This window comes from Pseudorasbora parva, chromosome 13 (assembly GCF_024679245.1).
Source record: "Pseudorasbora parva isolate DD20220531a chromosome 13, ASM2467924v1, whole genome shotgun sequence".
Taxonomy (NCBI): Eukaryota; Metazoa; Chordata; class Actinopteri; order Cypriniformes; family Gobionidae; genus Pseudorasbora; species Pseudorasbora parva.
This window is the reverse complement of record NC_090184.1, coordinates 24,399,982-24,426,823: the sequence shown is the minus strand read 5'-3', so window position 1 is coordinate 24,426,823 and position 26,842 is coordinate 24,399,982. Positions and strand designations below refer to the sequence as shown.

General features: G+C 35.5%; 3 protein-coding genes across 3 annotated transcripts in view; 2 read left to right on the top strand and 1 right to left on the bottom strand.

Annotated features, from left to right (window-relative positions):
• dock8 (dedicator of cytokinesis 8) overlaps nucleotides 1-3,567 on the bottom strand; it is a 62,944-nt gene extending 59,377 nt beyond the window's left edge. The window contains exon 1 of the mRNA XM_067413583.1: nucleotides 3,377-3,567. Coding sequence (XP_067269684.1) covers nucleotides 3,377-3,429 — 53 coding nt within the window. The 5' untranslated portion in view covers nucleotides 3,430-3,567. The remainder of the gene's footprint in view (nucleotides 1-3,376) is intronic.
• Nucleotides 3,382-22,460, top strand: cbwd (COBW domain containing). Its single transcript, XM_067413589.1, has 17 exons — nucleotides 3,382-3,517; nucleotides 4,885-5,050; nucleotides 5,322-5,438; nucleotides 5,622-5,708; nucleotides 7,053-7,149; nucleotides 8,454-8,545; nucleotides 9,676-9,735; nucleotides 9,826-9,863; nucleotides 12,822-12,868; nucleotides 15,097-15,183; nucleotides 17,856-17,900; nucleotides 18,696-18,752; nucleotides 19,461-19,512; nucleotides 20,615-20,683; nucleotides 20,809-20,874; nucleotides 21,046-21,175; nucleotides 21,871-22,460. The coding sequence occupies exons 3-17, from the start codon at nucleotides 5,339-5,341 to the stop codon at nucleotides 21,933-21,935; spliced, it is 1,092 nt and encodes a 363-aa protein (XP_067269690.1). The 5' UTR covers nucleotides 3,382-3,517; nucleotides 4,885-5,050; nucleotides 5,322-5,338; the 3' UTR covers nucleotides 21,936-22,460.
• A 1,654-nt stretch (nucleotides 22,461-24,114) lies between these two features.
• On the top strand, nucleotides 24,115-25,452 carry foxd5 (forkhead box D5). Its single transcript, XM_067412606.1, has one exon. The coding sequence runs from the start codon at nucleotides 24,310-24,312 to the stop codon at nucleotides 25,276-25,278; it is 969 nt and encodes a 322-aa protein (XP_067268707.1). The 5' UTR covers nucleotides 24,115-24,309; the 3' UTR covers nucleotides 25,279-25,452.
• The last annotated feature ends 1,390 nt before the right edge of the window (nucleotides 25,453-26,842 follow it).

The following is a 26,842-nucleotide window of genomic DNA, read 5'->3' as shown; positions in this document are numbered from 1 at the left end:
GACCGGTCAGCGACTATGCAGCCCCATACGCAACAAACTCTGATGCACCATGCATTCTGACACCATTCTATCAGAACCAGCATTAACTTCTTGAGCTACAGTTGCTCTTCTGTTTGATGGGAACACACAGCCCAGCCCATGACCATGTCGCCAGTTCACCACTGTTCCTTTCTTGGGCCCCTTTTGAAAGATACTGACCAATGCAGACCAGGAACACCCCACAAGAGCTGCAGTTTTGGAGATGCTCTGACCCAGTCGTCTAGCAATCACAATTTGTCCCTTATCAAACTCACTCAAAACCTTATGCTTGCCCATTTTTCCTGCTTCTAACACATCAAATTTGAGGACCAAATGTTCACTTGCTGCACTTGCTGAATACATAATCAGAGTTATTCACTTCACCTATGTCATAATGTTATGCCTAATCGGTTTATATTGACTTAATTCAAAATAAACTTTCAGTTCAATAGATGTAGAACAAATATGCATTCAGAAAGAATTCCATAGGACATACAGTACAGTGGTGTCAATAACCAACATCTTCCGAAAAAATAAATCAACAAGAAGTTACCATTATGCAGATCGAACACTATGACAAACCCTCTGTAACACACAAGTACAGTGGCAGCCACATTCCAAAGAGAGTGGACTATGATTGTTTGTCTTAGTTGTCTCAGCCAAGTATGATTGCGGGTCAAGGAGCCTCACAACAGTATTGTGCAAGAACACTGCTTTAGTACGAAACTTCCCTCGAAGGTCAAAATCAGCTGAAGATAACTGAAATTAAAGAACTATTCTTGTGATATGGTGAGCTATTTCCTTCAACTACAGCCGTTCTGCTGAATGGCAGCTTTCGTTTATAGTCTGCCACGTCTCATTACATTCTGTTTTCACCACATTGTCTGTCCTACAACATTAAGTGTCACTTCTCATAGTGAAATGCGCCTGGAAAAATCTAAGGATTATGAAGAGGACAACGGAATTAAGAGCAAACAAAAAACCCAGTGCACCCTTCTTCAGAACAAAACGCAGCTGAGCTCAGAGGACTTTTCATGTGTGAATGCATCATTCATGCAAATAAATGTGTGGTCACTGAAAATGAGAAGGGACATGAAGGGTGGTGCATGGGCCAGGAGAAATCCGCAGCGTATGTGCTGACGTTTTCCCCCTTTTTAAAAGCTGTCTGCACGAGACAGCACGAGTTCCGCTTGTGTAATACAGCTGCTGCCGCCACAGCAAGTATCAAGCCCCCTGTGGATTGCACTGGTTAGGCTGCACTTGCATGAAAATCTAGGAATCATTCTTTTGGCTGACCAACTCAGGGTTTTCTAGTGCTTGCTTGGTTTTGTTTAAGAGACACTAAGATCTGTATTCCCTATAACTGCCTATAATCTCTCTTTACATCAATGAGTCATTTTGAATTTCCTATTGTGTCCTTACAAAGAGGAACCGAAATTACTTAATCATAGTTACCCAATACTGCTGTGACAACAGATATAAACTTAGAGAACACTATAGAATAATTCTTCACTATAGAACAATCTTCTCATTTTTTCGTGAAATTGTACATTTCATAGGATTTACATGGAATGGATTAACACCTTATCAGTTTATCAATTTGTATACTTATTATTTTCTCTAAATTGTGTACGTTTTTGTAAGATTCACGATTTTGTATGAATTCATACGAAATTGCAACTTTGTGAAAGTTACATTTTTTTTAGATCGGGTTGGAGTCGATACTGATAAGCCAATAAACCATGTTATGGCAAATAATAACATCATTTTGATATTAAAATTCTTATATATTTTGTCTAAATAAATAATAATAATAAAAACACTAAAATCTACAATCACTCAACAAAGTGCGTTGAATGTATGAATCAGATTATTAAAAATAATGGATATTCATTTTAATATTTGCTAAAGATTGCATTTAACACTTTTATTAAATTATTAGTGCAAAGATTAATTTAAATTTACTGTTAGATAAGGTAAATAATGCAAAATCTAAATGCAAAAATAATGAGCTGCACAACTAAATATCCAATCCCAATAAATAACAAAATAAATCTCTAATCTCAGCCAATAACCAATATGGAACTGATTTACTGTATCGTGCATAACCACTACAATCTATTAATGTCCAATTCTAAATATAATCAAGGATATATCTGTTGAGTGCTTGGGCATGTATACTGAGAAAGATACATTTGTCATTTAAAAAAATACAAAACAAACACACAGTGTAGAGATAGCAGGCACTTGCGTGTTACCAGTCCAAAGCCTTAATCACTATGCTTTAACCACTATGGAACAGAAACCTACTCAAAATGAATCAGCTTATTAATACACAAATGCATAAGGATTGACTCCGCTGCATGATTCCCATAATCAGCAGAAACACATGGAGTGTGGCATATGACAGTTGTGCTATGAATGAACCTTTGTGTGCCTCTGTGACAAACTCACAAGACAGAATACGGATCATTACCCATATGAGCCCTTTGTTCCCTTTGTTTTAATACCGGACTCCCTTCTTCCACTATGTCCTTAAATTCATTTCCTCCCCACCTGTTGTGCGATAAAACAGGAACAATACAAACTTCCACTTTAACATGAAACCTAAAAGCGGTCAATCCTGACCTGTAATAAGCAGATGAGAAAAGGGGGCTCTTGGAGGAAATGACCAAATAGACAGGAGCTCCAATTTTAGAATTACACGGAAATGAATAAAAAATTGCTCTGAAATGCTTTCCGGTATTCTTTCTTTCATTCGTACTTTTTTCTTTTAGCCTGAAGGGGTATGTGGAAGGCATATGAACTTCAGTTCAGTATAACTTTTACAGCACAGAATGTATCTCCATACTGAAAGTGACAGGTGCTATTAATACTGCAGTTCAAAACTCATTTGATACAAAAAAGTTCCAAAAGGGGGTTTGCATAGAGAACCATTTTGGGTTTCCAAAATAACCTTTCAGTGAACCATATTTTCTTAGTGTGAAGAACATTTTATAATCTAAAAAACATTGAAAATTGTCCTTTTTAAAAGGAGAACCTTGAGTATGAGATTTCCATACTAAACAAAACATTAAATTAGCCTACACTGTTGAACGCTGTAACTTATTAACTTATCTTTAATATCACACCAATAACTGGTATTGTAAGACTCACAAGTCTATCAACTCTAATGGTGTCAGACTTGTATCTTATACCAAACGTGTAGCTGCCTGTTCCGGAATTCACCCAAACTCCCTGTAGAATTAGTTACACTGACTGCAGATAGACAGACAGACAGCTCCAAAGGTCAGCTCAGCTCCCTGGGGATCAGTCAGTGCACGCGCTATGAGGTCCAGCCAAAGGAAATGAACATTACCTGTTGATTTTGAGAGCGAATGCTCTCCGCTCTGACGCTGGCAGAGAAGCCATGCGAGTCTGATATCAGTCCACGCAGAGCCGCGGAGCGCAGGACGGAGCGGGGATGATCGCTGATGGCATCGCAAACCTCATCTTCGCGGTATCAGTGGCTTTGCTGGGCGGAAACTTCCGCATTTTAACTTCAACCCAAACAGAGTGGATTTGAGAGAGCGAGAGAGAGAGAGAGAGAGAGAGAGAGAGAGAGAGAGAGAGAGAGAGAGAGAGAGAGAAAGAGAGAGAGAGAGAGAGAGAGAGAGAGAGGAGAGAGAGAGAGAGAGAGAGAGAGAGAGAGAAGAGGAGAGAGAGAGAGAGAGGAGAGAGAGAGAGAGAGAATAGACTACTAAACGATGTTATGAAGATTAAGGGTGGGTGTGCTTTATAAACAAATGGGTTTAAATGGGTGACGACAGAAAGCAGGACATTATAAACACAAGTGCCGGTTTACGTGAACAAATAGGCTAATAATGGATAGATCTTTTCATAATTTAATTTTTTTAAAATAAAATATCTTTAATAGAATATGATTAATATACCTTTAGTCTACTTTATATTAATTATACAAGTAATTGTAGTATCTGAGGTTTAAGTGTAGTCTGCATCCAAACACTTGGTCAAAAAAAGTTCCTGAAAATAGCACAGCTGCGACCCCTGCCGACTGCGAATGGCGCTGCAACAGGCTACTTTTTACTGTAGCCAATGTTAGATTTTTGCATTAAAATATCCACAAACAAAAACAACAATAACAACAAAACACTAAATTATTTTTTATATATTTTGTTGATTTGTGTATTATCCCAAATGTTTCCAACAATGTTTAAATCTAGATAAATCTGCAGTTTTAACCAGTAACACAGCCCGCAGTGTCATTGCATCGTCTGTCAATAGCATCAAATGTCAATAGAAACTTTTGGGATAATACACACACATCAACACAATATATTGTTCTATTGTTTTTTGGATATTTTAATCCAAAAATCATACATAATTTGTCTTTAAATTGGCTTCTTTTTTTCTTTCTTTTTTCTCATTTTGATTTTAGTTTAAAATGTGCTTTTGTCATTTCTATTTGTATAGTTTTTCTTTGTTTTTATTTTTATTTCAATGTTAGTTTTAGTAATTTTAGTAGGCTACTTCAACTTATTTTATTTCAGTTGCCAAGCAAATTCAGACCATTTTTTCAATAAGGGGGTTTCAATAAGCATTAAATAAACATCGATATATTCAAATAATATTTTTTTAAAAAGCTGTTGACTGCTGGGATGGGTTATTTATCAACGTATATTTTCCATAAATTTAAGAAAAATGCTGTAGGCTACTGGATTGTGCATGTTTTGCTATCAGCTACTCTGATCTTTATAAAAAACCGTATATATATTTTGTGTTAATTGTCACCATATTTAAATTCATGATTTGTTTTATTAAATTGTTTGAATATTATGTTAACATCATTCAACCCATGTTTAATAGGAACTCTCACTGCTAGTCAATGCGCAGGACGGACCGTGATTACTGACACACCACCATATCGCCCCCAAAAATATTGCGTTTTTTATAACAAACTGGACGACAGATCTCAGTCTCCAAGTCACGTTTTAAAGGAATACTTCATCTAACAGCTTGTGTTTCGTAAAGTGTAAGTTGTCTTTCATTTGTGTTATAAGCTTCGAAATGAATGCATGACGCTTGTAGAGGTCTAGTAGTACCAAACCGTACTGTATTGACAGCCAAAATGACAGCACATGTGACTCTAAAATCAGCGTTCTGATCTGTCAAACATGGTGAAATCTAATATAAATCTGATTTATGTTCGACCTATCCTGAGTAGTCTTATCTCTAAAGAATGAATGTTCTATCATATGCATGTAACCCATTTAATCTGAACACCAATTTGTGTTTCTTTTTAGTTCAAAAGATCTCAGTAATGGAGGAGGATGATGAATGTCCGGAGTTAGTTCCCATCAAGGAGAAGCCCACTGGACCAACTGCTCAGATTCCTGTTACCATCATCACTGGATACTTGGGTCAGCTTTTAAGCTGTGACAGTACCTAGATAAAGCATACACTCTTTTTTTGTTTACTTAAAAATATGATTCATCTATAGTATTAAAGTAAAATATGCACTTATAGTTTATTATATCCTTAAATAGAAGAAGCTATAATTTTACTCCCCGTGACTTAACTTTATTTCTCTGTTTCTTATGCAGGTGCGGGGAAGACAACGCTTTTGAACTACATATTAACAGAGCAACATAATAAAAGAATAGCTGTTATTCTTAATGAATTTGGTGAAGGTAAGTTATAAAATGAGCAAATCAATAAGTGATCAAAAGACCTCTAACTTTGATATTATGGCTAGATTGTGGTCCTGACAGTCCCTCTGGATCTTTCACTATCATGACCAGAAGAGGGCAGCAAATTTATTCCCTAATTCCTCAATCAGTACAATGGACCCTTTTCACAGACTGTTTTTTTTTATTTTTTTTTTTTTTTTATTGTATACATTTATAACACTAATAGTTTGTATGATATTACTTTTGCATCAAATTACAATAAACAACTTACCGCTGCTGTGAGGGAGTTTTTAAAACAGGTCTTTGGGAGTGATGGTAAAAATAAAATTTCTCTCTTTTCACAGCCGTTATCAATCTCACTCTTTTTTTTCCCTCTTTTTGAAAGTTGTGAAATCACTGTTTTTGCGTTTTTCTTTTGCTATTTGAGAAAATGGGGACACACAAAATATATTTAATGTAATCTCCCATTCACTGCTATAAAGTTAACCCAACTATGACGACTTCCGCTCTGAGAAAGCCCGAAATATGAAAAGGGTCTATAGAGTAGTAGGACCTTAAAGGGGATGTTCACCCAAAAATATATATTTTTTTTTGCAATTACTCACCCTCCAGTTTTTCCAAATCTGTATGAGTTACTTTCTTGCTGAGCACAAAAGACAGAATGTTGGTAACCAGCTCCCTAGTTCAGTAGTCAGGGCACTGATCACGGAGTCAGCCCATTGACTTATGTCCTGATCAGTGCCCTGACTACTGAACTAGGGAGCTGATTGAGACGCACCCTTTGTCTCTTTAACATGTTTATCTCTTTGGATGTTCCATCAATATTTTGACACATTTTTGGTAATTTGAATCATATTCATGAACATTCTCATCAAAAGTGCAAAGATAGATGACAAGATTGCCAGCCAGCCCAGAGATTGTAATTTATTTATTTGTTATTTAATAGGGACAGCTAGAATAAACATAGATTGTCTTTAAGCAATCCCATGCCAGTATCATAGTGTTTATATCCAAAGGCAAATTGGCAACACTTGTCTCTAGAATGGCTTTTTGTATTAAGATATTACACTAGATGTAAACGAAAAAGAGAGAAACAATAAATTGACTACAAACAAAGGAAATTACTTTTTATGACATGTGATCACACATGGTCACACTGTTGTTGCTGAACAAGCTAGGGTTTTGTAAGTTGTTTTTAAAGTAGACAGTGTAGTAAGAGTCTTTATCTCAGCAGTGAGAGAGTTCCATTGGATAGATCCTTTCACAGATGAATATCAGATCAGATTTCACAGATAATGTCAGGCTGCTTTGCACAGGTTGAATCTGTGCTGTGTTTTCCTGCAGGCAGTGCTCTGGAGAAGTCTCTTGCTGTGAGTCAAGAGGGAGAGCTGTACGAGGAGTGGTTGGAGCTGAGGAACGGCTGCCTGTGCTGCTCTGTAAAGTACGGCAATTCCAATACTGTGTCTATAAAGTGTATATATATATATATATATATATATATATATATATAATGTGTGTGTGTGTGTGTGTGTGTGTGTTACCTGTAGTTGTGTTAAGAATAAATATAGTTTCATCTGCACTACATAACTATTGTTAGACTTTTAAGATGGATTAAATGTAAACCCACTATTTCCGCTTGCCCATTACATTCCAGTGACAAAATAACTGCTGGCCTTGTTGTAACTACTTGGTTAGTTTGATTCGTTTGCAGGTCAGTTTGACCCACAACACAAAATTGAGCATTTGAATATACTTGTTAATTTTGTGACTTTCTCATTTAGGTTCATAAAATGCCTGCAAGAGTTTTATTTATTTTGCGTGTAAAAATTTTGGACGATTTTGGTGTTTGCAGGGTTTTTTTGTGTTTGTGAATTTCGTGGTTAACCGCAGCTACACAGACAGACCCATAATAAAACTTTGTCAGTTTCTCAACTACCCCTCGGAAGGTGTTTAAATTGACATTACCCCAAAGAAATGTACGCTGCATTGATGATTACATTTTTATCAGTTCAAGTTGTTAATCAGTTCAAGAATGTTAATATTGCTGTGAATCGAACGCATGATTTTGGTAATGCTAGCAAGCTTCTACTGATTGAGCATCATGAAAATACACACACACAAATAACATTTACATAACAAATTATAAAAAATAGTTACAATGCTATTTATAAAATTAACAAATTGTTGTTATACAGTTATTTTTTAAATTCATGTTTATTTTTGTTTTAGTGTGTGAGAAGTATATTAATATTAAAAGTTTACTGTTTTTACCTGATTTAGTTTTTTTCATAGTGTTTTTTATTTTTATTTTTATTTTTTTATGAATTTTATTGAATCCAATCCAACAAAAATCGTACATAGAATTCAACCATAATACTGGTTCTAATTACCAATCATTATGAAAACCTTATAAAACTACTGCTGTGTAATATAATGTCGCAAAAAATAAATGCTGTTCTACTGAACTTTCTATTCGGCAATCAATCACGGGGAAAATTGTCAACTGTTTTCAACATAGATAATATTTTTTAGCATAAATAATAAGAAATGTTACATGAGCATCAAATTGACATATTAGAAAGATATCTGAAGGATCATGTGACACTGAAGCATTTTGCAATATATTCAAGTAGAAAGTTGTATGTATGTAACGATATTTACTATTTGCAAACTATTGAATGGTAGTATATACTTGCATATATTAAACTATGTCAGCTAATACAATTTCACCCATTGTTTTTACAGAGACAATGGTTTAAAAGCTATTGAAAATCTAATGGAGAAGAAAGGAAAGTTTGACTACATCCTCCTAGAGACAACCGGATTGGCAGATCCAGGTATTTCATGTGCACCATCAGAAACTTCTTTGTAACGAAGCAAATCTCCTTGTTATGCTAGCTAATGCATCCACTGGCCAGCTTGATCAAATGTCATCTGTTAGCATTTGAATGGGAAATTTCTATATGTTACATGTTGTTAGATTATGCAATATTTTATGGCTTAGATTTAATTAAGTTAAATTGTAAAGAGTTCCTTAGTACAGGCAACCCACATTGTCTTAACCACCACTAGCATTTAGCTTTTAAATGTAACATTGTTTTACTTTGCAAGACAATTTAGACATCTTTGTGAATAGGGATTTTACTCATGCATTGCAAAAAGCTCTATAAAGCAATTGAGAGTGAAACCGAGATCAATGGAAATGCAGGAAGGGTCAGCATCTCTGCAGCCAGACTGTGTACATGAGTGACAGATGTCAAGGGCCAGTGGCGTACAGGACCCTCAGAGCTCAGACACAAGCCCCTCTTCACTGCTCTGCACTGTCATTGGCTGAGACAGGCCTGTCACTCCTGTGGGCCTCAGGGGGATAAGCCCCTCCCCTTCGACAGAAGATGCTTGTGGGCTGAATGGGTTATGTTTCTGATGTCTTTCAAGAACATTGCCTTCATTACACTTCTATCAAATATTTATAGTGCTTTCTTATTCTACCTTGACGTTTTGACAAAACTCCATTATGTGTACAAGATGGCCTCAAATTGTAACATGAAACTGTGAAATAACTTTTACAGAAAAAGTTGGAAAACATGGAAACAAATCAAATTTACCTTGTATTTGAAATTTTTTAAGCCATCCATAAAATTTTGTTATGCATTTTAAAGTGCATACCTACACCCACAACCCGTTAAAGTTGTGTTTCAAGGCAAGAAAGTGTTCAATAACTTGATAAAAACATGCAAAACCTATGCTAAAATAAAGCATAGAATATAACAAATCATATTTTTTGCCACACCTTTTAAAGCTTAGTACCATTAAACAACATTTTTCAATATTTTAGAATTATGGGATTTTCCGTTGTATATTTACAGTGAATAGTAAAATAATAAGAGCTTTTATATATATATATAATTAATGTGAGTTTATATGTGGGTTAATTGATTTATCTATTTATTCATGTTTTCCAAACCAGGAGCTGTTGCCTCCATGTTCTGGGTTGATGCAGAATTAGGGAGTGACGTCTACCTGGATGGTAAGATCCCAAACGAATAAATGCTGCCTCAGATGAAGTCATTAATGGTGTGCCTGTCAATATAATATTGTTTCCTCTTCTTCCACATAGGTATTGTAACGGTTATAGATGCTAAGCATGCAATGCAGGTAAATTGCTAATCCACATGCTAAACTACTTCTGTGAACTGATATTTTAAGTTTATTTGTTTGTATTATTCTTAGTAACACACATTTTGAATTGATGCAGACATTAATTATATGCATCAACTTGTGTTGTTGGCAACCATATAAAGCTGACGCTAGTGAACTATTTTACCTTTTAAAGGGATAGGTCAAAATGTAATTTCTGTCATTAATTACTCACCCTCATGTCGTTCCAAACCCGTTAGACTTTAGTTCATCTTTGGAACAAAAATGAAGATATTTTTAACTAAATGTGAGAGATTTCCGTCCCTCCTTTGACAATCCACACAACTACCACTTTGACGCTTCAAAAAGTGCATAAAGAGATCGTAAAAATAATCCATATGAATTTAGCGGTTTAGTCAAAATTTTCTAAAGAGACAATTGCTTTTTATGATGAACAGATTGAATTTAGGCTTTTATTCACATTTAAACATTCATCAACTCGCAAATCAGTTATGATTAACACAAGCTGAAGCATTTTCCGTTGACCTGCAAGAACCAATGAAGTTCATTCTTGTGTATCAAGCAGTTTTGGTTGAGCTTTTATGTTCGCTGATCAGTGTTTATATCTGAATAAAATGCTAAATTTAATCTGTTGATTATATAAAGCGATCACGTCTCCTCAGAACATTTGGACTCAACTGTTCAATTCAAATGGATTTTTTTTTAATTAAGTTTTAATTAACTTTTTTAAGCGTCAAAGGGGTAGTTGCATAGCTGCCAATGCAGGGACAGAAAGCTCTCAGATTACATTAAAAATATCTTAATTTGTGTTTCGAAGATGAACAAAAGTCTTATGGGTTTGGAACGTTATGAGGGCGAGTAAATGATTACATCATTTTTTATGTCTTTTTGGGTAAACTAACCTGTTAATAATGATTTGTTCTGATTAATATTATCTATAAAGTTAACTATTTATTGGACATTGGCAAATTGGCATAACATTTTACATTTTAAAAGCAGTAAGCCATTCAATTAAATGTTACCTTGGTTAAAGAGGTCATAATCAGTCCATGAAAATACATCAAGCTTTATTGCTTTATTTGAAGACTTAAAAACATTTTATGTTTGTACTTTTGTGTATAAGAAAATAAATATAATAGGGATGTACCATTTTTAATATTCTGTCTGTTTATTGTTATATTTATTGAGTATTATTGAGCAAAGCAGGCTAAATGTATTATTGTATAATACATTTATACAGTTTATTATCTCTTTACTTCAAATGGTCTTACTTAAAAAAAATATGTTTACTTGCTCTCAATACAAAAAAACATGTATTTGATATTAATCTTCAAGTATCGGATCCCACTGAAATATCTCCCCCCTTGCCGTTCCTCTTCACACTTCAGGCCGGGAGCAGGACAGTGGAACTGACACCTGGATAATAGGCTGCTATTTAGTGGTGTCAGTCTTTGCAAGTCAGTATTTTTATTGCAGAGGTGGCACCTCTCAGCGCAGCGGCCCTCTGGGGTGCTGCGAGCGCCTGTTGAGGTGAAGACAGGGGAGGGCTTGATAGAAACCAAAGAAATGATGGATATCAAGGCAAATCACTCTAATAGGGCTGTCACCCTTTGTCCTGCTTTTTCATTGTCACTTGATATATTCATCCGTATAAGAGATACTTTAGGGTGTGTGTGTGTGTCGGGGTGGGGGGGGGGGGGGGGGGGGGGGGGGCTCAGGTGAAGTGTCTTCTCTCAGGGTTTGACTTGTAGACACATGCCCATCAGGTACCCTTGTTTTCCTTGATCTCTGCCAGTCGTTTTGAAATTTGTGCAGACAGATGATGAGGCTTGTCTCGTTCCCAGAGCTCAATGTTATTACATATTGAACACAGACAATGAGACATCCCTCCCTCCAGTCAGCAGAGACGACTGGCAACACGTAGAATGAAATAAATGGGATTGTTTTCAATATCCTGGAAATTGGATTTCTTTTAGTGAGTTTTGATCTTTCAATCGCAAACTTGTCAGTTTGCTCTTTGGCTCTGATGTTAAAGACAGATTGTCAGGAAAGAAGCTGTACAGAACAGAAGTGTTAAAGTATACAGAACCTAATTAGGCATTAAATCTCTTATTGTTCTATTAGATCATTAATGACAAAGTTTCAGCTTTTTTCTATCTATATAAAAAAAGAAAACTGTTGCTGCTTAAATTAAGTATAATCAACTCGGATATTAAGTCATTTCAACTTAAATTACAGTATATATATATATATATATATATATATATATATATATATATATATATATATATATATATATATAATTGCTTTATTTCATTTTCATGAGTTAAAGCAATGTAAAAATAAAAAACAACACATGCTGCCATAACTTATCAATCATATAATTTTTTACAGTCTAAAGTGTATTGCACATTGGCATAACATACAATATAATTTACTTTCTAAAAGCAATAAGCCAATGCAATTTTACCTTGGTAATCATTCCATGAAAATACATTAGTCTTTATGTGTAACAAACCATTTATGTTTGTACTTTTTTTTAATGATAAATACAGTATAATAGAGATGTACCATTTTTACAATTCTGGCTGATTATTATTATATATTTATTTAGCTTTATTAATTTATCTGGCTAAAATAAGTAGTTTTAAATGCTACAGGACAGGTGAATTTAGACATCACAGCATTATGATGTGCCCTATGAAAATGGATATTCATCTTTAAACTTGATAAAGATGACATTTAAAAATGTTATTAAATAAGTTATATAATTTAAATGATATAAAATGATATTCAGCTGAGAACTAATAAGGTGTTGATGTTGTGCATCACTGAAATATAATCAAAATATAATGTATTTATGCTAAAACTTGTACGATTTAAGAAGGTTTGTTGTTGTAATAGTTGTTTTGTATGTGTATGTAATCATTCTTTCATGGCCTATTTGTCTTGTAGCATCTAACAGAAGAAAAGCCAGAGGGTCTTATCAATGAAGCTGCCAGGTAAAACCCTATTTGATTCATTAATATCCTCCTGAGACCCAGCCATAGACTTTTGTCCTCTGTAGAGGACATTATAGTTTAGTGAAATTCTCTGAGACCATACATATAACATTTTTAAAGGGCTTCTCAGATATACCAAATGTTTGGAGCTTTAACCATGACAATTCTCTCACCTTGGTCTTTAAAAAATGGCTCGCATTGACTGAATGACCGAATTTAGCACTCTTAAAGGGTTAGTTCACCCAAAAATGAAATTTATGTCATTAAAGACTCACCCTAATGTTGTTCCACACCCTAATGTTATTCTGTTCATCTTCGGAACACAGTTTAAGATATTTTATTTTTAGTCAGAGAGCGTATGGAAGTGTATGCACATACTGTCCATGTCCAGAAAGGTAATAAAAACATAATTAAAATATAGGACTAAAAATATGATTTGTTAGTCCATATGTGACATCAGTGGGTTAATTAGAATCTCTTGAAGCATCGAAAATACATTTTGGTCCAAAAATAACCAAAACTACTACTTTATTCAGCATGATTTGGATCGCGTGTCAAACTGCTGAAATCACGTGACGTTGGCGATCTGAATCAATACGCTGATTCAAGACCGTTTTAACCTTTATTTGAGGATTGAAAACAAACATAGAAGAGAATGCTATGACAATGCTGAATAAAGTCGTAGTTTTTGTGATTTTTGGACCAAAATGTATTTTCGATGCTTCAAGAGATTCTAATGAACTAACTGATGACACATATGGACTAACAAATCATATTTTTAGTCCTATATTTTAATTATATTTTTATTACCTTTCTGGACATGGACAGTATAATAAATACTGGAAATATACTCATTTTTGTAACATTTGTGAATAAACATCTCAGAAAATACAGAATATACATTTCTGTTATTAAACAGGACATCAATTTTTTTTTTTTTTTTTATACATCCTCTGTAAAGGACACCATGGCTTTTTATGAGGCATTTTGGGAGACACAACATATATATCAATATTCCTATTATATACGAGATATTCTAATGAAAATGTTGCCACATTATTATTACCATTATTGCACTTTTTTATTGCATGTTGCCCTGGGAATTATTGTGCAAATTAGATGCAATGTAGATACATTGTGTAGAATATATACCCATTTATGTCCATGTTTACACTTGTATTGGAGTAAAGTAGTACATCAAATCATTCTATTATATCTTTCATAACATAGTTAAGAATCATCTTTATACAAAGTTTGGATAAAAAATTTAATTAATTGGCTGATGTTTTTCCACCTATAGTGTCTTTTCATTTTCTTAGTAATTGAGTCCTGGTGGAGGACATGGCATAAAATATGAATTAAAATATATGTTATCAGAAAGAATTATTATGCTCCAAACAATGTAATGACATAAACGAGCTAAATTAGCAAATCTTTTATACAGTATATACAGTATAAATATGATGTTCGAAGAAAAATGTTCATCATTACAATAAATAAATCATTACGCATCATGCAGTTCTATAAGAATCCAGAAACCATTTTCCCCCAGTCACGCCCAGATTTTTATGAGCATCTCTTGTGTGGTCTTTCAAAATACTATTTATGACTGTTATCTCTATTAAACATTACAGCTGGTGCTAATGTTTGTGCAAAAACATATCCGATTCCCTGCCCAGCTCCCTCCACCTCACCTGCTGGCGTCCGGGGTGTTTTTGTTGGGGTTCGGAAGCATGTCGGAATGCTCACAAGTGTCAGAGGCCATAAAAAAACGCTTCTGCTCTCTGTTTATGTTTTCCTACCACACAAAATGGTGGCGCCTTTTGAGTATGGCACGAACCATGCCACCCACACACGTCTCAACAACAGGCAGGGGGATGGATGAAAAGCAACAAAGAGTGTTTACACACTTACACACACACATTTAGATACAAAGGGAGAGTGGGACATTGAACACGAGCAATAAAGAGAGTGACAAAAGAGAGAGAGAATGGGACAAGTTGTTCTCGTACTGTATTGTTCTATTGATGTATTATACGACTGTAATCACACATACTTGCGTACAGCAACTGTAGATGCACATAGAAGCAATTTGTTTTTTATGACGAATAATCCATATGCGACCCTCTGAGGTGTCGCCTGCCTTTGTCGCATACACATTTAGGAAAGATGGGCAGCATTTGTCAGGTGATTGTGAATGGTGCTGAATTCTGCTCTCTTTTTTTTAGGCAGATAGCTCTTGCTGATCTGACCATCATCAATAAGACCGATCTAGTGAATGAGACTGAACTGGTGCAGCTCAGAGATACAGTGAGGTGAGAGCTGTCAACCTTTATATTCCTGTATGTTCTTATTAGGGGTGTACTGATATTAAAATTCTGGCTGTGAATATTAAAAGATATTTAAAGTGATATTGAAATGTTATACTATTATTTTGTTTAAATAATTAAAAACAAAATACTGACAACCAAAATCTGTCATTTTAAATGCTACAAGTGAATTTGGGCATCACAACATTATAATGCACTGTATCCAAAAATGGATATTCATTTTGAGGTTTGCTTAAGATTGCGTTTAAAAGTGTTATTAAATTATTAGTGTTAATAAGACTGGATTTATTTAATTAAAATACAGGGAAAAAAACTGTATTATGAAATATTATTACATTTTAAAATACATTTCTATTTTAATATGATTTTTCAGCATCATTACTCCGGTCTCCTTCAGAAATGACTCTAATACTGGTTTAGTTCTCAGTTATTATAGGTGCTCAATTATTATTATTATCAATGTTGAAAAAAGTTTTTTAGAAACTGATATTTTTGAGGGGTTTTTTTATTAATAGAAAACTAACAACCACAAAAAACAGCCTTTATTTTAAATAAAAATATTTTGTAACATTATACATTATATAATGTCTTTACTATCACTTTAAATTAATGCATCATTGTTGGTTGGGGTGAAGGGGTATTCTTTTCTATTTTTTCAGTTGGTCTTTTTTTCTTTCCTTTTTTAAGATATTACCCCACACTTTTACATGGTAGGGTATCACGGTTTCCACTAAAATATTCACTAAGTATCACTACTGTAAAAAAAAATCTTAAGCTCCAAATCATCATATCTAGGATCATGGGACACTGAAGACTAAAATAATGATGCTGAAAATACAGAATTAACAAATTTTAATAATACTTTAAAAATAGTTTTTACTACTTATTGTTTTTAATACTATGTTTTTGATCAAACAAATGCTGTATTAATGAATATAAGAGATTACTTTAAAAAAAAAAAAAACTTTATTATTCCAAACTTTTGACTGCCAGTGCATGTAAATTTAATAGATTCTTGTGTCTGCCTTTATTATGTCACATATGTATTGAGGTGAATACATTAACATTTTTATTTATAATAAGTGATGCTTCCTTAGGCATATCACTTTTATTAGGGGTTGGAAATTTGAACCCCCTAACACAAAGTTTTAAACTTTGCAATTTGGAACTTTTTACTTTTAAACATATTTCTTATGATTTTTTTTTTCATGGTGGACAATAAAATGGGCAAAAAATCTTAAATTTACTTTTAAGGAGGTACTTACCTAGGTACCAAAATATCTTAAAATATTGAGGGTTTACTCATTTGACTTTAAGAAACACCTTTATGAGCCACATCCTGGCAACCAAAAACATGACACCATAGCATTGTAATGATATCAAATACTTCGAAAATATACTAATCTAGCTGTAATGTTAAAGGCGTCATGAACTGGCTTTTTTTCTTTTTTTATACTGTTGTCTGAGGTCAACTAATGATGTTCATGTGGTTTTTATATTCAAAAACATCATAACTAATAAGTAATAGTCTATTTTCTACACTGGTTTTGATGGGCGTGCCACACTGGAGACTTGGAAGTAAACGCCCTAGGATTGGATAAGATTTGCATATTTAATCAGCTTCAGCTCCCCTGTCAGTTCACATGAGAGAGGAGAGATTAAGGGAGAATCATCAACCGGAATGATTCTCTCGACCACAGGGCTCGTAAACGTCTTTATCAAACAAACACGATGATTTATTTCTCATCGACCCATGATTGATTGTACTATTATTTTTATATTACACATAGCCCGCAAGATCGGACGATATAAGCGCGAACCGCACGCACATACACACACGTGTGCGCGCACCGCCCTTCAGATGCCAACTCGAGAGAGAGAGAGAGAGAGAGAGAGAGAGAGAGAGAGAGAATAGCACACATCAAGAACAGAATATAATGAGATTCATCAGCCTGCTGGGCTTTGGTAGCCCTGGCTCATACTTGTCTGAGTCCAGCGTACTAAAGGTATGCTCTGTTAGACATGTACACATAAGCAAAACGATCTATAACAATGCAATACTATTGCATATAAAAACACGTTTTACTCACATAAGTGTGTTGCACCATTCCTGTCGGATCCAAATCCAGCATTGACCAAAGATTTGTTTACAAACGACCCGCAGTGAACGGAAGTGAACACCACTGTCTTCCCCACGTGAGCTGGAACTTCATTAAAGATAAAGTTCAACCACTCATTCCTACTATTAGGATCAGAAGGAAGCTTATGCAGCGACTGTGTTCTTCCACAACCAGGAATAGCGCAATATATTGCTATCTTCCTCGGCATGTTTAATGTTGTTGACCTAGCACTTCGAGCCGAACAGCTCCATGAGTCGGTGGGCGGGGCTACTGAATTAGGCGCGTGGTAGAGGCGGTGTTTCGTCACACGATGACGTAAAAATGAAGCACAGGACTGTTTGCTGAGCCTGGTGTCTATAAAAGCTTTTCTTTGACTAACAATTAATTTTTCAGCTCTGACACTTAATAATCTTATATTACCATGACCTTTTATATACCAAAAGCTCAAGGGAAAGTTGATTTCTCGATTCATCACCCCTTTAACTTGATAACTGTCTTTGAGTTTGTTTTACATGTGCACTGTATTTTTCATTATAGATCAATAAATGGGCTCGTAAAGATTCTGGAGACGCAAAAATCCAGGTGAGGATATAAGCAGAAACCACCAACACAAAACATGCACTTTATTCTGATCCATGGTAAAAAATGCTGTGTATATTGTACCATGCTTTTAAGCCATATCAAACCTTCTTTCTGTGATGTACAAAAGAACAAAAAAGTCAGGCATTCGTTTTTTAAGTTTTTGAAAGCTCTTATGTTCACCAATGCTGCATTTATTGGATGAAAATGACATTAAAAACAGTCATATTTAAAAATATTATTACAATTTAAAATATGTATTTTCTATTTTAATTTATTTTAAAATGTAATGTATCCCATGTTGGCAAAGCTAAATTATCAGCATCATTACCCTAGTCTTCAGTGTCACATGATCCTTCAGAAATCATTCTAATATGTTGATTGGCTGCTTAAGAAACATTTCTTATTATGTTGAAAACAGTTCGCTGTTTAATATTTTTTTGGAACAAAATCTTCGAATAGAAATTGTAAAGAAATTGCAGTTATTTAAAATAGCATTTTTTGTAACAGAGTAAACATTTGCTGGTTACTGTCATTTTTAATCAATTTGTTGCATCCTTGCTGAATAAAATTAATTTATTAAAAAATACTCTTACTCTTATTCTTACTCTTACTCAAACTTGAACTTAGTCTATGTTCAATCAATTTCATAAATTGACCTATGAATAAAGCTATTTTCCAGCATTTAGGCTCGTCTTATCATTTAAGGCACTGATTATATTCTTATCTATCAATAACATCAAAGACAGACAAAGTATTTTTATATAAATACAAGTTGTGTGTTTTCCTTTCTCATAGGGTTGATCTGTCTCAAGTATTAGATTTACATTCTTTTGATACCAAAGATGGCACAAGGTAAGTGTTTTTTGAAGAATACTTGCAACAATTGCAACACTTGATGTACCTTTAAGTATAGCGGCGATTCTGTTCACCAGTATTTTTTTCCCAGAGGATTTTGTGCATCCGACGAAGATCAAACACTCCATTAGCTCATGCTAATGTTGATGACTTACACAAAAATGAAACGCCCTTTTTAAGAGTAATTACAGTAAGACAGAGTAAATGTGAATGGCTTGGCCCAGCTGCAGAGGATTATAGCCGGTGTCTGCAGTAAAGGTACAGAAGCACTTCCACACAGACTGCCTTTCAGTCCTGACTGTGGCCCATTTGCCCCCCTGAGCACAGGCTGCTTGTCTGGGATGACCCCCCTCTGGTCTGCTGTGTGGTACTCCCAGCCCGACGAATAATCCACAGTGCAACGTTTGCCCTCCCCGAGGGGTCAGAGCCCACTCTCCCGCTCCCTTGCGCGCTTTCTTCTTCTTTCTTTCTGTATTAAGCTCAATCTTACTGTTATTAAACCCAAAAGCTCCTCCGCATCACACCAGCACCAGGATTAGGGGCCGTCAGTGTAGTCAGACCCTTTGAGAGGTTTTAGCTAAGACTGTACATCTGTCTGATGCATTTGGGTATGTAAGAGGGTGTTGTATGTTTATTGAAGGTATTTGACATCAATCACTGTACTTGTTTTTACATTTAAATGTCTTGAAATCTTGTGTTCTGCAGATTAGCTGAAATGCTGCAGCTGGTAAAAACAAGCCAGCCACATCTAGACAAGGTGAAGATGAAATGTTTTATGACATTTTGAATCTGTGTATTGAATATTTTTCACTTTTGAGGAAAAAAATAACCCAGCTTCTCTTTCTACAAGGATCCCCTTAGGGTGTGTTTAAACTATGAGCTTCATTTAATGTTAAATGTTGTCAGCTTCCTCCGATCCTTGAACCAAATTCTCCATAGGAGCTCTTATTATTAGATGGGTCACTTTCCCGCATCCACCCTGTCTGTCCCACCCTCCCCCCTCAGAGCCAAGCTTCACTGCTCTTTTCATGTAAATGAGAGTCCTGTTTTCTCTTGTTATTCCAAAGGAAAAAAGGAAGTGTGTAACTTTTAGCACAGACAAACAATGGTTTAAGTATCTGCAAAGGGCCCATGTAACGCCTCGGAGAACTACAGCAGAAAGCAGTGCAAGTGTTTAACACAAGGGGGAATTCATTAAAGTGTTGTACTGATGCTGTTTAAAGACTTTATTAGAAATGTTTAGGTGTAAAAACAGAAATGATTCAAATCTAATGCTGATTGTGTTGCCTTTTGTGGAATTAAATCCCCTTGGTAGCACAACAAAAGCAGTATTCTTACACTACCATTCCAACTTTTTTTTTTAAATAAATGAAAACTTTTATTCAGCAAGGATGCATTAAATTGATCAAAAGTGACTGTTAAGACATTTATAATGTTACAAAAGATTTCTATTTCAAATAAATGCTGTTCTTTTAAACTTTCCATTCATTAAAAAATGCATCACGGCATAACTTTTTTTTTAGCACTGATGACAATAATTAGTGGATCAGCATATTAGAATGATTTCTGAAGGATCATGTGACACTGAAGACTGGAGGAATGAAATTTATGAGAAATGAATTTTAAAATCAAATCAAATAGAAAACTTGTTTTAAAATTTTTTTTGTTTAAAACTTTGTTTTTACTGCAGTCTTTTTTTCAACAATAGTCTTACCAACTCCACACTTGAGTGAAAGTGAACAGGACATTTGTCATTTCACTTGACTCGTTTGAAAATGTTTGTGATGCTCCCTTCAAATTTGGTCATGAAATTGCAGACAAATGTTTAATGTTTGGGATACATATTTGCTTTATTTCAGAGTATGCTGACTATAACATTTGAAGTACCTGGCAGTGTATCAGAAGACCCCTTAAATATATTCATTCAGGTACAAATATAGCATATGGAAGCATATAAAATCGTTTTTTTATTAAATATTTACACCTTTACAAAATGTTTTTAAAAATTAGAGAAATTGAAAATGTTTTATTTTTTGTTGTTGTTGTTTTGTAGAATCTCCTATGGGAGAAGATGTTTAAGAACAAAGCAGGATTGGCAATGACAGTTATCCGGTTAAAGGTGAGGATAGTCATCTCTGTTTATTGTTTCATGCACCACAATGTCAAATAATCAGACTTGTAAGAAGAAGAAGTATCGCCTTAATATAAAACCAATACATCATGTACATGTACAAGCACTATTAATATTAATAAAAACTGTTCTCAGTGTAAATTATGTGTGTTGTGGCAGGGGATCTTCTCCATCCAGCAAAAACAGAAAAAGGTGATGTTGCAGGGGGTCCATGAGCTTTATGAGCTGGAAGAGACTCCAGAGTTCTGGGCAGATCACGAGCCGAGACTCAACCGACTCGTCTTCATAGGTGAGATCAGACCGTCTGCAAGTGTTTCCTGATATCAAAGTGTTAGTTCACCCCAAAAATTTAATTAGATCTTGATTTGCCTACCCTCAAGTCATCCTTTCAGACAAATACATTCAGAGTTATATTAAAAAATCTTGTGGCTCTTCCAAGTTTTATAATGGCAATGAAAGTCCATAAAAGTGCATGCATCCATCATAAAAGTGCTCCATAGGCTTCAGGGGGTTAATAAAGGCCTTCTGAAGCCACTTGTTTGTGTAAGAAAAATATCCATGTTTAAAACTTTACAAACTGTAATCTTCTGCTAAATGTCGTACACACGTTCACGGGTGTGGATTACTTTTATGATGGATAGATGCCCTTTTATGGACTTCAAAACAGAAACTGCCATTATAAAGCTTGGAAGAGCCAGGAGATTTTTTAATATAACTTGTGATATTTATATTAATACTTATACATTTAATATGAGCTTGATTGTGTTCGTCTGAAAGAAGAATGTAATATACACCTAGGATGACTTGAGGGTGAGTAAATCATGGACTAATTTTCATTTTTGGGTGAACTATCCCTTTAGGATAGAATGCATTTTATAGAAATCTTTGGCAAATGCCAAATGATTAATCTGCCTGTTTTGTTCGTATTACGTTTTTTTTTTTAAATCATACAAAAATGTAACATTTACTCTCTTCTTACTTCAGGTCGCAACCTTGATGGCGAGATTCTTAAGGAAGAGTTCATTGCAGCCGTGTCAAGTAAAGACTGAAGTGCCTGACTGAAATTGTACACAATCTACCAGGCCATGGTATATAAACCATACAACAAAAACAACCTCTATCTCACAAGACATCTGTGAAATCACTGAAAATGCAGCTGTTTCTGTTTGCAACCCACAGGGACAAATCCTGCAACAGCTTAATAGGTGCTTGTCATGCTCCATAATGTTTTAAATGACAAAAGTGTTTAAATCTGACACTTATTTCACTTAAACGTGAAGAACGTGTACTAAAAATCCTTTAAGCATCTCTATGCCGCATTTCAAAACAGTAAAAATCACTGTCATCTTAAACGCATTGTAATTGATTTGACATTTACATGATCATTTTGTCTGAAAATGCGTTATATTTTGGAACTAGTGAGAAAAACCAATAGTCTTTATTTTAAGACTATGCCATTATTTAAACAGTTCATATGGGTGATCAATTACTAATCATTTTACCTTGACTTTTTCACAGTGTAAAGTGTAAAATAACATCAACCAGTAAAATAAATGTAGTCTTGAGTTACTTGGCTTACGTGTTAAATTTGTGTCCTTTTTTAAGCGCGAGAACCACCTTTACAAGCACCCACTTAACACTTTCTGTAATGAGGCGAAAAATGACTATTTAAAAAAACATTGGGGAAATTGGTTGGCTGCGTTTACTTTTTGTCGAGTGTCTCCAGTAGAACATTCATTATGATAACTAAACAAAAGATGATAAATTAACTTTTAATGTATACGTTGAATGTAGTGTTAGATGAAACATGTTCACAAAATATGCCATAGATACATTACTTCACTAATTTATGTTGCTCTAATATGTTATTAGAACATAATTTAGTGATGTGGAAGTAACTGCAATAAGAATATTTGAATACAATTTATCACACTCTGAATGATTTGCTTAATCTTGTTTCTAGCTTTGTGTTATCCTTAATGTTCAATACAAAGTTAACACTATAAGATCAGTCTATTATAATGAGTGCTGTAAATAGTTCGTTTACACAACTTTCAAGCGCTCATACATTTACATGCATCCACTTCCACACCATCCACAGCTGAGGAAGTGAACGGTGGGCTCCAAGCCTTTCATTTGCAATTGAGATGACTGTGAACAGTTTTAACACATATCCGCGCACAAGAAGGTTTGCTTTGAGGATTGCTGCGCTCATTCATGCCCTCCAATAAAACTCGCTCCTGGCCTGTAGGCTAAAGCTGCGCCGTTTCCTTTTCGATTCTGATGTTGATAGGCTCGTTTACCGGCATTCTTCGTTCAATGCGGGGAGCCTGGCCACGGCCATTTTCATGGTCACACCACCTGCGGGTATCTTGAGGTGACAAACCAAACGAAACCCAGGGGGTATCGAGAAAAAAAATAATTCTTTAAACCGGTAGTTAGGCGTGGTGTGAAAATTCACCATCACACATCCCAGCTCCCACTGCGCGAACCTGCTTCTGAATTAGAGAGGAATCCTAAAAGATCAAATTACGAGCAGTTTTCGTGATAAAAGGTTCAATGACGTGACGCTTTTTTGGGGGGATAAAAAACAACGATGAAAACATCTGTAGCCTATAATACACAATTACAGTTAAGCTAAATTTCTTTTATTTTTTGATGTTTTAAATGGGCTTAAAAAGCATGTGTGGTTCAACTGTATGTTAGGCCTGCTAGCTATTAAAATAAAAACGAAATGATTTTATTTTAAACATTAGGCCTATATCAAAGTTTAAACACAAAGCCAGCAAGGCATAACTATTAAGAAAAGCATTTAGTTGTCATGTAAAATAGGCTACCCACAACCTAATAACATCACAAAAAGCCTATAGCTATTGCGTTATTTAGTTTATTTTTTACATGTGAAATTTTAGAAAATAGTAACATAGCCTATAAGTTTCTTTCTAAATATGTAGGCTTTATTGACATGCGTTTTAGACATCCTTTTTTTGTAAGCGTATTGTATCAATTTATACTTGTGGATACGTGGTTTTTAATATTAGCCTACCTATAAGGATAAAAATGTCTCTTATAAAAGCTGATCCTATATCAGAGTAATTAATATTATCAAATATGGCTAATACATTTTGTTGCTGTATAGCCTACAGTAGGCTGCAAGTAGTGCCCATACAGATGCTCTAATGAGATGTTTAGGATCCACCTCTCATATGCGAATTGTTAGCAGGTCAAAGTCCCCCACACCTGCCTGCCTGTCCTGAATCCCTGTGGTGACACTCCACTCCTATTGGTCTGACCATCGGCGGACCAAAGACAGAATGCGTGTGGCCTCTCATAAATAGCCCTCATTTCCATGAGTTCTGCAAACCGAACACAACATTCACCAACCACAAGTCGCGTGCAGCACATGATTTGGGGTCTCCAACCATGACCCTTACGCGGGATTACGAAGAAGTGCAGCGTACCCCCGTCTCGTTTGAAGACGATGAAATGAACGTCGTTGGAGGGGACCACAGTGACAGCGACCGAGAGTATTTCATCATGCCTTGCAGGGACCCCGCGGAGGGGGATCACTCCGGGTCCGAGTCTTCAGGAGAGAGCGAGAGCAGCTTCTCCACCACGTCCGCTCCAAAGCAAACCAACGCCGTCAAACCTCCGTATTCATACATCGCCCTCATAACCATGGCCATCCTCCAGAGCCCGATGAAGAAACTCACTCTCAGCGGCATTTGCGACTTCATCAGCAACAAGTTTCCCTACTACAAGGAGAAGTTCCCTGCGTGGCAGAACTCTATTAGACACAACTTGTCACTCAACGATTGCTTCATTAAGATCCCGCGAGAACCTGGAAACCCGGGGAAAGGGAACTACTGGTCCTTGGACCCTGCGTCTGAGGACATGTTTGACAACGGCAGCTTTTTGCGCAGAAGAAAAAGATTCAAGCGGAACCAGCCCGAGTTCACCAAAGACAACCTGGTGCTCTACCACCCAACGTTAAGTTATCGAGCATATGGGCGACCTTACTGCGTTTCTGGGCCGATGCCAGCCCAGGCTAATCCTATTGGATATTTGCCAGTGCCGGATGGCATTATGGTGCCCCCTCCATATTTCCAGTATCAGACTCTCAACATTAAAGTCCACGAAACTCCTGAAATCCAGCAAAGGCCCGAGCCCAAGACCCATAAGTGTTCGTTCAGCATTGACAGCATCATGGCTAAATCAGCAGCGTCTCCCCACAAAAACACTCCTCCTCATCTCACACCTGACTACAGTTATGTATTTCCCAGGCCAACATCATGTGTGACTCCAAGTTTGCTACCGGTGCCCACAAGGACTCCTCTGCTCAAGACTGTTCCTTTCACAGAAACTCTGCGGATGCTGTATCCTCACTGTTGAACTCTATGGGGGGAAACTCTTGTCATTTTAAATAGGCGTGTAACATAAGATATCTCTGTCATTGCTCTTAAAGTTGTAATGTAAATAAATAAATGGTACTAATATATTTGCCTGTCCTGGAAACTGGATGTATTAAAATGCCTGTTAAAATAAACCATCGTTGTCAAATTTTAATTGTGTGCTCTCATTATTCGTTCTTTTTCGGTTTCAATGATATTGTACCAGTTCATTAATGAAAGTTATTCATGAAATGAAATGGCAAACTACGTTTTGCTCATGCAATTTCTTGTCCGATCCAATAGAGCCCAAAGCATGGCTATTTTGGATCGCAATAGCCCGCCTAGGGAAAAGTGTTGAACTTTGAGGAGCTGCAGACCTGCAGTTCTTAAAGGACGGCTGACGAATGCGCGTTCAAAGAGTGCATAGCCTACAGATTTCCCTCTGTCTTTAACTTAATGTCCACTAGATGGAGACTGAAGCTCGTGAAATCAGTCGCACTCAATCAGCATTCCAGTTAAGAGGCACGTGTTTGATCGATTATTTCGATTATTTTGCTTAAATAGTAATTTTCGATTAATTAATTTAAATAGTTAACACATTGTCAATTAATGCATTTTAACAGTCAATTATGCATCATGAAAAAATAAATAAATAACTGTCACACTTTTCACTCCATGGGCTATAGCCAAAGGTATATTTTTAATTTCTGCAGGCCATATTATTATTATTATTATTATTATTATTATTATTATTATTATTATTATTATTATTATTATTTAATATTATTATTATTATATTACAAAATATTTAATGTAACGACGATAATGCAAAAGTAACACAAAATATAAACCATTATTACCAAAAATAAATCATTGTTTCGGCCAACAACAACAACAAAAAATGTAGTAAGTCTAATTAAAAAGGCAACATGAAACACAAGTGACAACTTGCCCCAACCTGACGTTTATTAAAAATATCTTTGTTCGCAGGCCAGAACACAGTTCAACCTTTCAGTTAAAATGTCTGACTGTTGTTTGAATAGCCTATAATATAGGTGGGCTAGAAGTTTGATTTTATTGTCTAATAGATTCAAGTGTTTTTGTTTGATGCTGTATCTCGAATTGTTATTTAAATATCGAGTGGGGAGCTATTACGAAAATCTGATAGGCTACATATTTTTAGTCTGAAGGACAGATTTCACAAAATTATTGTAATGTAAGAGGGGTTTGAATTAGATTTTTGAAACTAACCCACAAAAACCCATTGCACAGAAAACTGGGCTTTTTACTCCTATAGTTACTGAGAAACAGCTCTTGTGCCCCTTATCTGTTTTTGGCATTGGAAACTTTGGTCAGTTTTTTATTTCTCTCAATCCTTGACTTCTCTTTTAACGTTACATGTTGGGACCTTTCTGCGTGTGATCCAGTGTGCGTCAGGTGAGAGCTGCTGGTGCAACACTGACAGTAGAAGCATCCGATTACACAGCAACACACTGCCACTATTCGCTCCCCCACATCATGGGCTATTTTTGGCCAGTGCGTTAGCTCATTATATAGAGTTTTCT